Source organism: Diuraphis noxia, unplaced genomic scaffold (assembly GCF_037042655.1).
Source record: "Diuraphis noxia isolate RWA-SAM2 unplaced genomic scaffold, SU_Dnox_SAM2 contig0003, whole genome shotgun sequence".
In the NCBI taxonomy this organism is placed as follows: Eukaryota; Metazoa; Arthropoda; class Insecta; order Hemiptera; family Aphididae; genus Diuraphis; species Diuraphis noxia.
Window position 1 is genome coordinate 81,356,136 of NW_028301713.1, and position 18,145 is coordinate 81,374,280.

The 18,145-nt window shown below is 28.2% G+C and overlaps 1 protein-coding gene across 2 annotated transcripts in view; it reads left to right on the forward strand.

The window, feature by feature from the left end:
* Positions 1 to 17,481, forward strand: part of LOC107169906 (uncharacterized) — a 67,586-nt gene extending 50,105 nt beyond the window's left edge. For both annotated transcript variants that reach the window (XM_089224004.1, XM_089224003.1), the window contains 2 exons: positions 12,264 to 12,431; positions 14,806 to 17,481. In XM_089224004.1, coding sequence (XP_089080130.1) covers positions 12,365 to 12,431; positions 14,806 to 14,951 — 213 coding nt within the window. In that variant the 5' untranslated portion in view covers positions 12,264 to 12,364 and the 3' untranslated portion in view covers positions 14,952 to 17,481. The remainder of the gene's footprint in view (positions 1 to 12,263; positions 12,432 to 14,805) is intronic.
* The last annotated feature ends 664 nt before the right edge of the window (positions 17,482 to 18,145 follow it).

Here is an 18,145-nt window from a genome sequence, read left to right on the forward strand (position 1 = left end):
TATATAAATATAATATTGTAATTTTAAACTTCAATATATAATTTATTTTTATTTTTGAATACATATATTTCAGGTTTTATCTGAATGATTAATTGCATAATATTCATACGCGTGTATGAAAATGCATTTTTATTTTTCAAATATTTAAATAATTTACAAAAATATTTAAAGACAAAAGAAACATGAGCATATTGTTAAAATAAAATGCTATAGGTATTAGGTATTAAATATCATAATACTGGGGATATTAATTAGTGAAATTGTTCGATGTAGGTAGTCAAATTTCCAAAGGAAGAAAAAAGCAACACGAGAATATTAATTAACAATAAATCAACAACGTTGTTGTGTGAATAAAGAATGTCAATATTTCAATAACTTAACCAATTAACAATTATATCGTTTATGCAATAATGATGAGGCTTAAAATGTCAAAGTAGGCCAGTAATATGTATTATTCTCCCAAATTCGAGTAGTCACCTGCATGTAGGTAGTTATCACAAATAGCATACATATTATATGTATACAATGTCAATATAATATGTATTTATACATTATACAGCTTACAAAGTCTTTTAAGCATAATTTCATAATTTATACTGTACCAACTTGTATAAATAATTTGTATTTTGATAATGTTAGAAATTTACAATCATGAAACTAACAGAATCTGAAGATCAAATTATCCACAAACACTAAATACCTATTCAAATAATTAATCCCCTAAGTCGTACGAAAATCTGACCACAAAGGTGTAATGATCGGTTGTTATATAAATACATAATACATAATACCTTTTGAAATAAAATACCCAAGTTACCATATTTAAATCGTAAATATATTTCAATAACTTGCACATAGACAAAAACAACACCCCGATACATTAAAAATCACTACTGTTAGTTTTAGAGTAGGTATTTTAGAATTATAAATTTTGGAAAGATAATATAATATTGGTTGTATAGTTTAACTACGAAATGCATTAAAAGTAAAAACAACAATACAACATATTGTCTACACGTAACGCATAAATTATAAAATGACAAATGTTGTGTTCTTTTGAATTTATGGCAGTTGGGATTTTCAAAATAAAAACGCAAATGCAAATATCACTTATTACTATTATGGCTGTTGGTATCATGGGCATCTTCAAGCAAATTTCTAAAACGTTGGAAAAACAAACTTTTTCTGCCACTTCTATCCCTGGAGAATATAATTTCTAATTCCTAAGAAATAAAATCAACAATTTTTTAGCGTCATTTGATATATTTCAACATTTGCTTCTCTCTAATGTAATGCTGCAATTGTTCAAAAATCAAAAACAATTAATAGCAAAATACGATATAACCGTCGTATGAATTAAATGTGTAGTAATATGTAGTTAGGTATTGATATATTGGTTTAATATAATATGTTTATTATTGTACCATTAAAATACCCATACAAACACATATATTATCTGTTAAAAATAATATATATATATATATATGTCGATAAAATTCATACTAAACCGCACACTTAATGCTGAAGAAATAATAGACAAAAGAACAGGGACATACATTAAACCGTCATATATATATATATATTTCTTAATAAGTTCAAGAAACACTTCAAATTACATGGTGAAAACTATATTCGACAATATAAACAAAAAATTAAAGAGTCTAATAAAAAATTGATATAAAATTCAATTGAATAATATTAATGATATAATTAATAGAATAAAATAAAAAAGGCAATCACTAAAATAGTTAGTGAATTTGAGGAGAATGTGTGTATTAATGAAATTATAAAAAGGTCAATATGCCTAAGCGTTATATGTTATCCATATTGTGTAAAACTAATGTTAATTTTGTTTCTAAAATATCTATATACTATTTTATATTTCATTAATGAAGTAGTATTTTTAAGTTTTTAAGTATTTCACTATACAACAAATGATAATATCCACGAACTCTATACACCAGATATGAGCTTATAGCTCAGTTAGTATACGCATCAGCGTATTCATTAATAATGTAATTGATTTGGCTGAAATAAATAAAAAATATTGAATAGTTATTGTTAAAGTCAAACAACAAGAAACATTTTCATAAAATAAATAACAAAGTTTATACTAAATTATTATATCTCATATCTAAACTTACTATCGATATTTAACAAAGAATTATTAATATGAACAAAATGCTTAAATTAAAAATTGCCCGGCCATTCTGGTATAAAAGGAAATGAAATAGCGGACTCCATTGCAAAATCCACCTCCTCGTTCTGCTGTCCTTCTCCAACTCTAATTCCCTGGACCGATTTTTGTCCCTTATTAAAATACCATATTTATAATTTATGGCGCAACCAATGGAACAATCTAGCCCCCAATTATGCCTCTTGGTACAAAAATATCTCACCATCTATCCCCTCTCATCCTTGGTTTCACAACCTCAAATTAAATCGTAAAATAATTACCTCTTTTTCACGTCTAAGATTTGGACACACCTTACTACCTTCTCACTCTTATAAACTTTCTCTCAATGACTCTCCTTTATGTATGTTCCACGTTCACGATCCCATGATTTGTGATATCTCACACATACTTTTTCACTGTCCCTCTCTGGTTCCCCAACGCAATACCCTCTTCACCCTAATTCACTCCTTTAATATCAAACTCGACACTCAATCCATTCTCTCTTCACCAAATGTACCAATTATTACCTCACTTTTATCCTTCTTCAACCAGACTGGTTTAAAAATTTAATTTATCTGTAATATTATTTTTGTTGTTAATCTTGCTTTCATATGTAATATTTATAATCATAATTGTCGAAGCTAATTGTTTACAGTTTCTTTTAATAAAAAAAAAAAAAAAAAAAAAAAAATTAAAAATACATAATACTAATGGATTTTAATTCTATATAATATTTATTGTCTTTTGATGGCAGTAATATTATAACCTAAATTATAATTTATTTATAGGAATATCGGCATTTCGCTATAGCTTACATCAATAAATGTTTTAAAACAAAAAAACAATATAAACTTTATACATTTTGTACTTAAACTCAAAGTTTGGATAGCAATTATTTGTTTTGTGTTTTATCTTATTCTATGAACACTTAGTTTACTATAACTTATAGAAAAACTAACAAGTACTCTATAATTTACAAACTATTGATAGAAATTCAATTTGTGGTATTTTTCTTTCATCATTTTTCAATTTTGTTTTAATTATTTTATAGATAAAGTCAAAACAATCCTCGTACGCGCTGTTTAAGCATTTTTCCTTGGTAGAATATTTTAACTCGACATAGAACTATGGTTTATTATTATTAGTGCAGACATCAAATTTCTGATGAAATCTATTATAGGTGCTAATTAAAAATCTTTTATGGTTTCCTTTGTTTTTCACTACGCCCATGATCCATGAACTGAATGTTCAATTTATGACTAACTACGATTATTTTTTGGTTTTTATTCACTGACCCTATGAAACTATATATAAACGGCGACGGCCATAGGCTATATTGGGTGTTATGCATTGAATATTCATAGTGGAAATTCCTGGAAATCACTCTGAATATGATTTCTAAAAACGTATACTGAATTAATAAACAATATGTCATGAAACGCTTACCGAATTGGAGTTTCACTGTGTTGTACACAAATAATGTGAATTAAAATGTTTAATTGCTTTTGAGCATTTAAACTATTCATAAAAATGTATCATTTCTTTTGTATATATTTACCTATAACAAATTACAGAATTTTGTAAAATAAGTTCAAAGTAACAGGTTTTTTTTTTTGCAGTTATCAAAACTATAACATTTGCACATAACTCTTAACACAAAATTACATAAATATGTTCTAAATTGGTTTACTTTCTATGCATTTTATATCAGAGCCTTAATTAACACATAATTGGTGATCTACAGAGAAAATATTATCACCTTATGTGAATCAAACTGCTAATATAGGTATTTATATAGTTACATGTCTACATACTGAGTTATTTATGATTCCATATCTCATATTTTATATAGTTATAAAATCATCATGATAATATTTTTATAGGACAAGTACACAATTCAATTTTTTGCGATTAGTGTATATATTTTGAGAAAATATACATCTTCATCGTTCATAATTATAAAGTTGTTATTTTATTGTATGATGTGGTTTTGTCGTTCTAAGAATTTAATATAATATCCTAATAAATTAAATTTAAACTGTCGTAAAACAAATTGTTGTATGATGATGATCGAAGTAAACATAAAATGGAAAGTGTACGTATTAGATGCGCTTATGAACTTAATAATTAAGTTGTTCGAGTAGTAAGTTACAATGTTCGTATACATGTCACACTATATATTTTCGACAAACAATAATTAAATTATAAGTTTTACAAAGTTAGAGATGTTGTATCATAACCGTAGTTAGATCGGTATTGTTAAACAAGATGTCCTTAATTACAACAAACACACACACTATTCTGATACTTTCGGTCATGCCACAGTTGAATACTTTACTTAAATTACGTCATAAATATCAGAAAAGATACAATGATCATTCACTTTTAAAAATGGTCAACCATATCACAATCTGTTAATTTTTACAAATATTAAAAATTTCTCCATGGAAAAAAATTTAACAGATCATCTCTTAACAATAAAAATAATATTTAATAAAATAATCTTGCTGGATTTGAAACCATTATTAATATCTGTAGAAAAATATTAATTTGTTTTTGTTATTACGGTAAAATTACAGTTAATTATTAGTTTATTAGATCTTATATATTATATTTATAATAAGCCTGTCATGTGAATTTTTTACCTCAAAGTGGTCGAAACAAGTATAATATAGATAGGATGTTGGCTGGTTTCTAGACGAATACATATGTATGCGGTGAGAATTCTTAAGATAGGAATATAGGATGCCTTTTGTTGGGTTGACGAAAAAGCGGAAAGAAAGAAAATCTCAATGAAAATACAATATTTATGTTAGACATCGATAACCGGCGGACCAAGAAGAATTTAAGGCAGAGAACCTACAGAAACATTTCCGGTGTGATTTTTAATGGTCAACTATAAAAGTGGACGATGGACAACCCACAAGGGTATAGTTTGTGTGAGTGACGAACAAAAACTTAAACAGTGACAAAAAATAAACTGCGGAAAGCGATAAATAACGGGACTGAGAAATCAATACTACCAACCTTATATCCCTATACCATCTATAATACTAATGTATAAATGTATATGTGAATCCCGTCGTTTACCATAAGTTACATTTTTCATTTATTTCAGGTTGTCTGCATCATATTAACGAACCCTTCAGTAATACATGTATTTGTATATAATATATAGGTACATATAAAATAGTAAAATCGGTCTTATATAGAAAAAATACACTGTTTTTACACCACTCACAATTTTTGTCGAGTATATTGAATGATTTTCTTTTTTTAAAAATAAAAAACTATTTGCTTGGACAATAATTCCAAAATATCTCACGAGCCTCGAAAATAGGTATTAAATTCACGTCTTACAGAAATCGGCACACGACGTTCTATAGAGATTTAAACTATTTATTAATCACAACTCGATGCGTATATATTTGTAACTGACACTGTATAAAATCCTAGTTGATCTGATGCGGTTTGTAATATCATGGAGACATTACCCATCAGTTTTTTTTATCTAGTTTAAATTGCGAGATTCCCTACGACCATCCCAATATAGGACACATAAAGGCTACAGGCGGTGTATTACACGGCTGGATTACATCAACAGCAGCGTTGACGAAGAGATTAAACTATAAGGTAGACAAACATTTAAGTGCAAAAGCAGTTCCGGCCGGAGGTTAGGCGTTACGTATTGAGACTATAATACGTGCATGGTATCACGCGCCGATATAAAATATTTTTCACAAATATCGCATTCCAGGCAAACAGCATAATATTAAAAACGGTCCGAACCATGGCCCGATGTAGCGTCTTCTACTTCTACGCCATTGGCCATAAAACGTAGTATTCAACACGAGACGATGAAAATAATTTTCTCCGCCAGCTTGATGAAAAATTATGCGATAAATTATAATAATGTAGGTACCTGCGTAATATCTATAGGTATTCGGCTATTTATATAGTATTTACATTTCACAATGCGCCTCAGGAAACGAATTCAATTGGATACGTGGCTACTTCCGTATAATATAGGTATATGCATTTATCGTCTACGTGTTTTGCGGGTAAATCCTTCTGCAAAACGTTGTCTATCCGGACGTCCGTCCCAGCCATAATTTATATATTATTTTCCTATTCATTCTGAAACAGTATTTTCTGTGGGTGTTCTACAATTGTATTATATCGATTCCGTCGTTTTTATGAACTCAACACATTATTTATCATGCATAGGTATGCTCATATATCCATATCGTATGGTATTCAGAAGTATACAGTAAATAACACGCACACTGTGTCCCATGCTATTTTTACGATCGACGAGTCGTCGAGAGATACGAAAAAAAAAATTCCATCCGCAAACAAAAGAATAAAAGGATCAGGCGGTTCCACGCGTGTGTGAAACATTTACAGCAGTCACCTGCAGAAACTTCGGTGGGTTATTGCTTGTCGAGTGAAACGAAAAATTCGAAATACCAGTACCAACTGGTACAATATCATATTATACCTACCAAGGTATAATATGATATTGTGCTATATTATGTATAATATGGGTGCCTTTGTCCCCTACCCGTCAGACCGACAGACTATTATGCGGTTCGTTTCATCGGGCCAACGCATTTCAACTTTACTGTATTACAAGTTATAACCTTTTGAAATGTAGGTATTTCACAAATATACTACAATTTATAACTTTTTAATATAATGTAATTTCATATATAGGTCTTACCTAATATGTCATACCGTGAAGATCAATGGTTAGTTTCAGAGACTCGGTCACGAGGAGACGAGAGTATCAAATTATCCTTATTTTGGCTATTTTTTTCATAATATACAGCATGATCCATTTAAGTGGGTACACTAATTATCTCGAAAAGTATTAACTTTTAGGTTTATGTTTTTTTTTAAATCGTATAATATTTTAGTTTTTTTCAACCTTATATTTATTGGTGAAACCACTATCAACTTTTGATTTTCAAATAGTAACATATAATTAAATTACCCAATTAGCCCAAAACTTAATAAATGATTAGGGTTCAAAGTACAAGAGTAAATTAATTAATACATTTTTATTTATTTTGTTACCTTGGATTCAGCGATATTGAATTTATCACTAGCTCCCGGTCTTTAAAATTATTGGAAAAAAATAGTAAAAACCACCAATACTTTGAGAAGTTTTATCTCACAAATCAATAAGTGAAAAATAAAAATATTAACACGTACATTTATGAAAAAAAAAAATGGTTTTATTAATTCATGATATTTTAGTTTGCCATTTAAAAATCAAAAGTTTATGGTGATTTCACCAATAAATATAAGGGTGAAAAACATTAAAATATTATACGATTTAACGAAAACATAAACTAAAAAGTTTAGGTAAAAAAATTCAAAAGAACTTAATACTTTTCGAGATAATTAGTGTTCCCATTTAAATGGATCATTCTGTATACAATATATCACCCCAAAACCATCCAACTTCGGGAGACTATATCTCGTCAGCGGATTGACGAAAAATGAAAATTTAAACGTGAACATTTATTTTAAAAAATAGCCTTTATTAATTTATGATATTTTTAATATAGGTTGCCATTTAAAAATTAAAAGTTGACAGTGGTAATATTAAAAATTTATTTAATTTTAGAACAGCGTGTATCTAAAATTTTGAAAAAAGTAAATAGGTTTTATAAATAATGAGTGTTTTACGCCTCGTAAATCACCCTGTATTATGACAAAAGCAATGACACGTATTATTAACAATTTAATTCAATATAATTACGCGATCTGAGGATAATAAGAAGTACATATACCTATCCCCAACTCTTTTCAAAATCTGAACACGACACTATTATAGTCATAGTTAAAAACCGTATTGTACACAATTGTCTCAAACTTTGGTACATATTATCATACCTAAATCGTATAGTATAACATAGTTCATTAAAACTATAAGTAGGTAATTATTTTCGTGGTCCTCTGCATAGATTCTATTGGTACCGCGGATAATCTATAATACGTTACCGACACCCAGCTATATGCGGGCCGGCAGGATATTATATTGAGACGTTCAAGATTTACAGAACATTCAATATTTGTATAGCCACTCGATATTATGACGTCGACCGAACGAACGAACGTGATACTGTTTACTTGATGTGTACATTATATGATATTGACCATTGACTATCTGCGTGAATTTAATAGTGGTCGTTCAATCTAAATAAATCATTTTGGGAATATAAGACGTGATTTAGTGTTTTTGGCATTTTCTCGGTGCCGTCGTTCTGGTTAGTAAAATATATAATCACCGCAGTCCGTGAATTTATCAAATTCTGATATTCCTATATCTTCCATTATATTATACTATACTTGGAACGGGGTCACTCGGGATGCGTGTAGATTGACGCGATTTATTGAGTTTCTAGTAAGTATATAATGTTAGATGCGATTTTCGGTATCGCTCTGAACTGAAACTACGCAGAGTACATTGTATATAGAACTTCTTTAGAATGGTTTACGATGAGATGAACCTATTCAATAGTCGAGTATTATGTGCGTATAATAAGTACGTAAAAAATTCGTCTCAGGGACGAAATAATTCAACTATTCAGAGATGGGCAAAATACATGATATAAAATAAGTCAAGCTTGGGTTCCTACTGAAAATACAAAATACATTCAACTTCTGAAAAAAAATACAAAGAGCAATATATAGTGTACACGTATAAGTACATATTCAAAAATAATGTAAATAAATGAATTCATTTGAATAATCATATTTTTTTATTTATTCGAACAATTGTTGGTTTAGATAGCTGATAAGAATATATTTTTTTTTTCATTTCATTTAATCTGTATTGGATATTCGTTATTTTTTCATTTTCTGGTATTTTTTGTATGATAATATAATATTGATATTAATTGAAATTCTCCACACGGCAAAAGCCTTTAATATGGTTTCACGTAAATGTCAAAAAACCACCTTCCCGGAAATCCATTAGCTCAGTTTAAGCCTTAATGAATTAATTATACATCGTGACCAGTAGTTTGTATAGTTATATAATATGTGGATAAATATATGTGCATTATAGAGTCCCTTGTTAGAACAATTATTTAAATAAAAGATGTATAACCATACGGATGTATTTTTAAATAATATATATCAATAGATCTTATAGGACTTATAGGCCTGTTTGTATGAGTATTAGATATTGAAATATACTTAGTTTCAGTTTTCGTTGAAACACAAAATGTCCACAATTTAACTGTCAATACAATCAGCGATCGGTAGTGTATTAAAAATATTTACAGGTAAACCGGTGTAAAACATTATAATGATAAAAATTACCTAAATCGATATTTAAGGATCCAATAAAAGTATACTTAATCAATGTACAATATAATCTATTTTCTGCTATCAATATCATAAATTATATAAATTTATTACGCCTACCTACATTTAAATATAATACAATTATATATTATTATTTTTTTGTCCTATTTATTACAAAAATATTTATTTATTTCTCCGATTTATATAGCTGCTATAGGTTTTATAATATTATAGTAATAATTATTATAATGTATTATAATCATTTATCATTTATTCTTATAAATCATGTTTTAGAAAAAATATACATATCTATAATATTTAATAATTAATATTACATAATATGCCTTAATAGTATAAGTTTTAATATGCTACCTATAATATTATTATATAAAAAATAAAATAAATGATACATATTTTTTATGAGAAAATACAAATGAGCATAAGTAAATGATGTGATAGGATATAAGTTATGATCAATGTATATAAAAAATGGTTTAAATTATTATTAATTAGATTTTAGTTTTATAAATTCCCCGCAGTAGATTTACTATTTTTTCAAAAATTAAAAGTAACTCAGTAATATAATATGTAATCAGACAAGTCTAACAAGTTAATCATTTAATTTGTCAAGATTTATAGTTGAAATTGGGGGAATATGTTAAGATCATATAAAAAATTTGGTTTTATTTTTGTTGGTTTTTTTTTCCGGGATTTGCTGTCGTTGATGGGTATTAATAATATATTTTTAAATGACTCAAAACATTTTTTAGCTGAAAAACCTTGACGAAGAAATTATAAAAATTATACGCATAAAACTTTATTGCCTTTAATAAATGTATTATTCAAGCATCCGAGGAATTTCCACTGGGGCAGTTATTGCAAATTGTAACTAGTGATTAAGTATACCTAATAAAAGCACCTACAGTGAAATGGCAAACAATTTTTAAAAATATTGTATTATAAATTAATTAATACATCAATACTCTCAGATGTAATAATAATGGGTGGATAAAAAAAATATACTGAATAACAATGTGAAAAGCGCTCTCTGGTCGGTTGTACATACAAATCACCAGTGACGGATATATTTCACGTGACATCGCATAGATAGTGCACCATCACACTCGAAAAGGAAAAACATATAAAAAATTATTTTTAAAAACAGATGATAATCATACCATAAGACGTGTACCCCATCCACCAATTCACGTGCTTTTTATGTCAATCTAATATGCTTACTGATTAAACAATATTCAAAATTGATAAAATTTGAAAAATTCAAAATCACGAACCCAATAATACCTAAGATTGCTATTCTGCGAATCGTGTTATATTGATAGTTGTCTTTTATTTAATTAAAAATGAATTCTTAAACATAGGTTTATGATTAAATATGTGATGTATTATATTATGATTGTATAGTCTGTTTCATGTTGAATTTACCTTTTGATTTGAATCCTTGGATCCAATCACTACAAAAACAACTAAATACTTACTTAATTAACTTTATACTTATATTATGTATACATGTATAGTATATAATATAACAGGATGGTAATATATTTTATAAGACCTCATCACTGAAAAAGGTCACATCCTAAAATTAGAATAGGTAGAAGCTAAAATAGAGTGTTATAATCTGAAAAATATAACACAATTTATTATTTAATAAATACATATTATTGTAATACTGACACATTCTCAAAGCCAAGTTTAAATATTTTATACCTAGGATATAAGTCGAAACTCAATTTAATATTACTGTACAAAAATCCTATGACCTTGTGCTAAAAAATAAATTGAATATAATATGACTATATAACTTATAGTAAAGTTGGAAAAAGATCAGATCAGGGACGTTCAATACTAATATTATACATAATACAATATATTATATCATTACTAGGGTTCGTAAGTTATAGGAGTTGCAAATTGTTCTGTATGCTGTCGAATTATAGCAGATCAAGCTAGAAATCTGAGCTATACAATGTTGAGTTTAAAAATTGAAAATTAAAAATGCATATTTTGCATGTTTCGATAATTTTAGAAAAAAGTACATACTTCATCGATTTTCATTGATTTTCGCATATTTGTATGCATATTTAATATTTTCTACAAAAATTAATTTTTTTTTAATTCTTAACCAATTTACTTTAAATAATGTTACATAACACAACGCTAATAACGTGAAATTATTCAACATGTTATATTTATTTCGTATTTCAAAAATAATGAAAATATATTTATTTAACTATTTTTTCAGTTCAATAAAATCTCAAACGCCAACTGGTAACGCGCCTTATTTTTTTTTTGTACATAAGAGTTTTAAGTAATAAAATTTTTTAAATATATGTTTTTAGAATTTTTTTTCGTGTATAAATAAGTAACACACTTTTAATAAATAAATACATTTTTTTTGTTGCATATTTCACATTTTTTCATGAATATTTTATAATTTTTTCTTGCATATTTGCATGCACATTTTGCCGTTTTACGCTCCTATAACTTCCGAACCCTAATCACTCCTATATTGATACTTCGAGTGCGATTTATATTATATTAGCACAGACAGATTTCCGTTGATGGAAAATGAATCGACGGTGCTCGGAATATAATATATACATTGCCTATGTACTATATAATATAAAACAATTAATTATACACCGTTACAATGTGCAATCTATCGGTTTTTATTTTTAAATGTTATTAACTTTAAGTTTTATAATTGTTATTATCATAGTTATTGTTGTTATTGATTCCTCAGATAACGGATTAATCATTCGGCGCTGGCAGCGGTGGCTGGGGAAGGTCGCAGTAGGGATTTTCAAAAGTTACGCGCCAGCGGTCATCCTCTGGAAATCGATAATGCCGGTCGGAGGAAGAGTGGCCGGCAAAGGTGTCGGCGTACACAATTCGGGTGGATCTAGCGACGGTAAATATATAATATTTACTAATATATTATCGTGTCCGTTAAGTACACGGCGCGTCGTTGTTTTACATTTTTTAATTACCATTCTACAGCAATTATTATAAAAAATTAGCCTATAAAAAAGTTTTCCACAGGTCGCTTATTTTTTTTTTTTTTTTTACATTTTACAATGTTGGTGATACTATTACTAATTAGGGAAAAACACAAATAATAGGTAGGTACATCATGTTCCATAGTTTAACACAATCGTTATAAAAACTCATGATATACTTGTATCTTGCGTAAGTGGTCGATAAAAGTATACGTAGAAACGTAGAATGTAGATAGTGTGCACGCTTAAAAAATATGTTTGAAATAGATAATTGATAATTTTGTTGTTAGTTTTAATACTATAATATCTCGATTGAAAAAAAGCAAGTAAGTGGATGTCTCTCTGCTAAACAATAAGTTACAACTGTTACAAGTGGATTACTGTAATGGACAGTGGCGCCATTTGAGTTTTTTCATAGGGGTGCCAAAATTTTAGCAGGCCAATTTTTTTTTTCATCGGGCCACTTTTTCTTTATAATAATGAATACATACCAACTATATTTTTTGCTTGTAAGACACCGATTCGTAGCTATAAACTATTTTTTAATATACCTACCAACGAAAAAAGCATATCCATCATCATGCATACCAATAATACACATCTACAAATAATAATATGCTTTACCTAGTTTACCTCCATACAAAATAATAATTTAATATATATTTATATTTTATAATACAATATTATATATTATGTATTAAAGTATTCATAACAAATAATATATTTTAATTTTTAGGCAGCATAGGCCATTGCCTATAGGTGCAATGTTAAATTTTAAACCAGGCCAATTAGAGACAGAAAAAAATAGGGGTGCCAAGGTACACCCGGCACCCCCCCCCCCAAATGGCGCCTATGGTAATGGATGGTATTTAATTTGAATTCTTTGATATAATATCATTATATACGAAAAACGATTCTGAGCGAAAACTTTTTGTCAATCTAGGATATTTTATCCCATGTTAATTTTATTGTTATTATTTCAAAAAAAAAAATAGGCACCTATCCATAAAATAAATTCCAAATTAATCAAATCTGATTCATCATGTATCCGACTCACTCGGTCATTCATAGTATATAAAATATATTATAATGTATAAAGTATTTATATAAGTCATTAACGACATTAACTATTACAGTTAGAATATAAAGTAGGTATACTCTGGAAATTTCAAATACTCATGAATAATATTTTTAAATTACCACAATGTAACTAAAATTTTTATTCTTGAATATTTAATATTTAGTTTCATACAAATTTGAACATAAATAACTATAAAAAAAAAAGTGATTGTATAGTTTTTAGATTTTTTTTTGCCATAGAATTAACTAAACTTACGTGGAACCTTGTTTTGAATTTTCAATCCTTATATCTGTTAATCATAAAAAATGGTTTCTTGTTTCATTCAATAAATTAATAAACATACCTTTTAGATTTTAAATTTCCTGACTCCAAGAACTTACCTATTTAACAATATATATTGTTTTTTAATTAAAATTTTTTTTTCTCACAAATTAAATATTTGATCAAATTTTAAAACTCTACTCTTGATACTAGCATAATAATTACTTTTAGGCTAATGACATGGGATGTTGAAGCCTTTTATTCCAATAAAAAAAAATAATCTTAAGAAATTTACATTAATATTAACTCTAATTCTTTAATCATATCATACCTTCTAAACTTATTATCTTGGACCATAATCCTTAAAGTATGTTATGTAGGGATTTGACTTTTAATAACTCAGAAACTACTTACACCTAGGTATATCATACAATATTATCAACAATAAAAAATCATCTCCTTAAAAATTCATGATAAAACAGCGCTGTTTTCGATTGAAAAAAAAACAAGCTTTTATAGCCACATAAATACATAATGATCTTAAATTATATACAACTCTTATCTCGTTTGTTTTCGTCATTAAATCTTTATTTCACCGAATTATTTAAACAAGTCACTATACCTTTTATTACTTTCTGTTAGACAATTTAACCAATTTTTAGTATACGCAGGCTCGAATAAAAAAAAATCTGTTAAATGTTAATAATACTAATAGGATTATATACATTTGGGAGAGTCAAAAAAATAAATCCCAAATATGGTGTCTTAGAGTTAGGGTAGGTGTATTATTGGATTGCTGGTATAATCAGCCGATATTTGATAAAGGCCTAATTTTTTGTTTAAAAACAGCAGTGAGAGACACTGTCATTCGAATTCTGTACTTCGTGCTATAAGTAACTTACCCAGATAATATTATTAAGATATGTTTGACGTGTTTTTCACAGGTCACGCGTCCGGTGGTTTCAATGAAGAAGTCATATGGATCAGCATTGGCATGAGCATAGCCATCGTCATACTGATAACGATAGCTCTGTGCTATTTGGCCAGGCAACGGTGCAAGAAGAGACAGGAGATCAGCGTACGCACTTAACATGGAAAATGTACAAACACACATACACCATACACATACTTAAGCATACCTATACTATACGATCACCTAAATACGAGTTCGTCATCGCTCGGTCTGCTGCGTACACAGAGTTGATGTAATTTCAATGACCCCACACTCGCATTGTCATAACTAAATTATTATTATTATTATTATTATTATATCTTATTGTTGTCATTTTTATAATTATTTCGATATTATTATTATCATTTTTATTTTTACTTATGTAGACGTATATTTAGTGTGTGTCCTTGGCTGAAGAATTATATTCTTTGTCGTCCCTTACTTTCGGCGATCACATGACATGTGTTTGATTACCCCCCCCCCCCCCCCACTCATTTCGTGTCATAAATTGATCACGCAGCATACTTAACCTAATCCCGTCAATCTTCCTTTCTCCCAAACAACTCCGCCAACATAGTCATAACGTCAGAATAAATCACGTCACGCATATTTACGTGAAAACCAATAAACTCCAACAAAACAATATTCAATGCAAGTACAAGAAGTCTCAACGTGTCACACTCTCCTTCCGAAGATACGAAGATCCTCAGACGTTCTAAGGCAAAGGTGGTATAATGCGTTCACCATTTGGTGCGTTAATAATTCACCGGTGACATTTTACGTTTTACGAAACACTCAAATACAATATGGTACTCGTTATCACGTCGACATAGCACCAAATATTTATTTTACATTATACATATTATTATTAGGTATATTCACGCGAAAAACGTCACACTAATCATACAACACAAATTTAATATAAATACGGTTAAAGTGATTTTATATTATGTACCCCTTAGTTACCATAATAATCAATACACTATAGGTATATTGATAACACTATAATACAATATTGGCTTATATCGAAATAGTTGTAAGCTGCACGCTGAGATGAGTGAAGACGCGAACGGGGTTAATCATTTTAATGATACTATTATATGGCACACGTTTCTTTTTCGATTATAATGTTGTGATTATAATATGAATACAGAAAATGAACATCGCGTTCAACCCGAAAAATCATTAATTTATTGCAGTAGGACCACCGCGATACGGTCGTCGTCGTCGTCGTCGTCATTCGTTATTGCGTGAAAGTTTTAAAGATTACAATAAACAACGTAATAATAAAAGGATTATACTAAAATATAATAAATTGTCACCATTACCGCTGTGATGATTGATTTCATTTTTATTTATAATAATTCACATTATTCAATTGATGATTATTAAATTTTACTTATTGAAATCCTGAATCTCCTGTGGCGTTATTCCGAGTGATTGTATTTAATAAATTTATGTAATAATAATAATAATAATATGTTTTTGCACCAACGAAAACGATTTTTTAAATGTATTACAATAGTATATTAGTAACATTAGGTAACAAAAAAATAAAATATATTCATTTCATTCGTTCGAGGTAGAAATTTAATCCTGCAAACAATGTTAAATTCCAAACCATAATGTTATTATATTTTACACTGCAATCACCTGTATGATATATTATAATATAAAAAATATTAAAGATATGTTATAATAAGACAACTAGATGGCCGACTGATTCTTATCAATGAGTCGTATGGGTAATATTTACATTGTGCCGAATGAGATTACCGGATTTCTAGGCTGTTAAGAATTTTTAATTTAAATATCTGGAATAAATCATGACTGTAGTACGATATGGAGGGCTGTAATGTGTGATAACAGATGACAACAAACCGCACACAGTATATTATGGCGTTAAACTTTATTGTAATACGTTGCAGGCTATATTATAATAGAGAAGTCACCTATATCTAGTAGTTTTATATAATATAGTAATAACGCAAATGTATTGATATACTCACATATAATTACAAAATAACATATGGATACATATTATTAAAATACTCACGTAAGTGCAACATATTATTAAATGTCCAAAGATAATACTTCATGCAGTTTATTCACATACAGATCATAATGCAACTTGTAGGTAACTTGTAACACGCATATCGCGTGTAAATTGTAAAATATAAGAATATTTTATAAGTTTCTTCAATGGTTCTGTCAATAATTCCGAAATCTGTCAGAAAAAATTGAAAAATAAAATTAATATTCAAAAAATTAGTTGTATACATGAAAAAAAAATAATATTAATTTTATGATGAATGTGGAAAACGCGTCCAAGCATAAAATATTCTTATATCGTGGGTACGCTTAAGTCCATATACTCAATACCGCAACATCCAACATGTGTATGTAAAACTATGTGTTTATATAACTCTATAATATTATATACTAAGACCAATTAATGTTAAAGTAATTTATTTAAAATTATGTAATAATTGTGTAATATGCGAAATAATATATATATACTCGTATATTATATTAGTGTATATGTAATAGACATATAAGACGTATACTATTGAAGTATCAGATATTGTAGTGGTTTAAAATGGAAATTATAATATTGTCTTCTATAATAATACTTTGTTGCAATAAATTATATTAAAATGAACCTGTAGCTACCTGTTCGTTATTTATTCAAAATAAAGTGACCAATTAAACAAGCTAAGATAACTAGTCAGTTGTCTCTTAGGACATGCTATAGGTACAAAAAAAAAAATGGTTTATACATTTTATAAGAAATAAAAAGTCAACGAATTTCTACAGTCAATATTACTGAGTTCTGCACAAACTCAAATACGAAGCATCTATGGGCTATAAGATGCATTGTATCGTTATATTCAACATAGATGGTATGTAATATTTTAACACGAGAATGTACGTAAAACAAAACTGTTGGTTTTACATGATATTGCCAAGATAACTCGAAAAACGTAAAATAATATTACGTCTGAAAAAAAAAACAGTAATATAGCGTCAAGCAACAACAAGAGTCTGAGACATTTTCATAAGTTTTAGTGTTTATTACACAAAAAGCGACAACGAGAAAAAATTTAATCTATTTTCGCATACTATACGTGCCAAGTGTTATACAGCTAAATGTGCAGTTTGTTTTCACTGTGGCCATTCTTAGATGAGGACAATTATTTCAGGATAAGATTATTTATTTGTTTTAGACTCCAGGTGTGCTCAGACTTTTATACGGTGAAAAAATAAAATGCGTCATCTTTCCGGTAGGTATATACATATACATACATATCTATATTTAAAATTTTTATTAT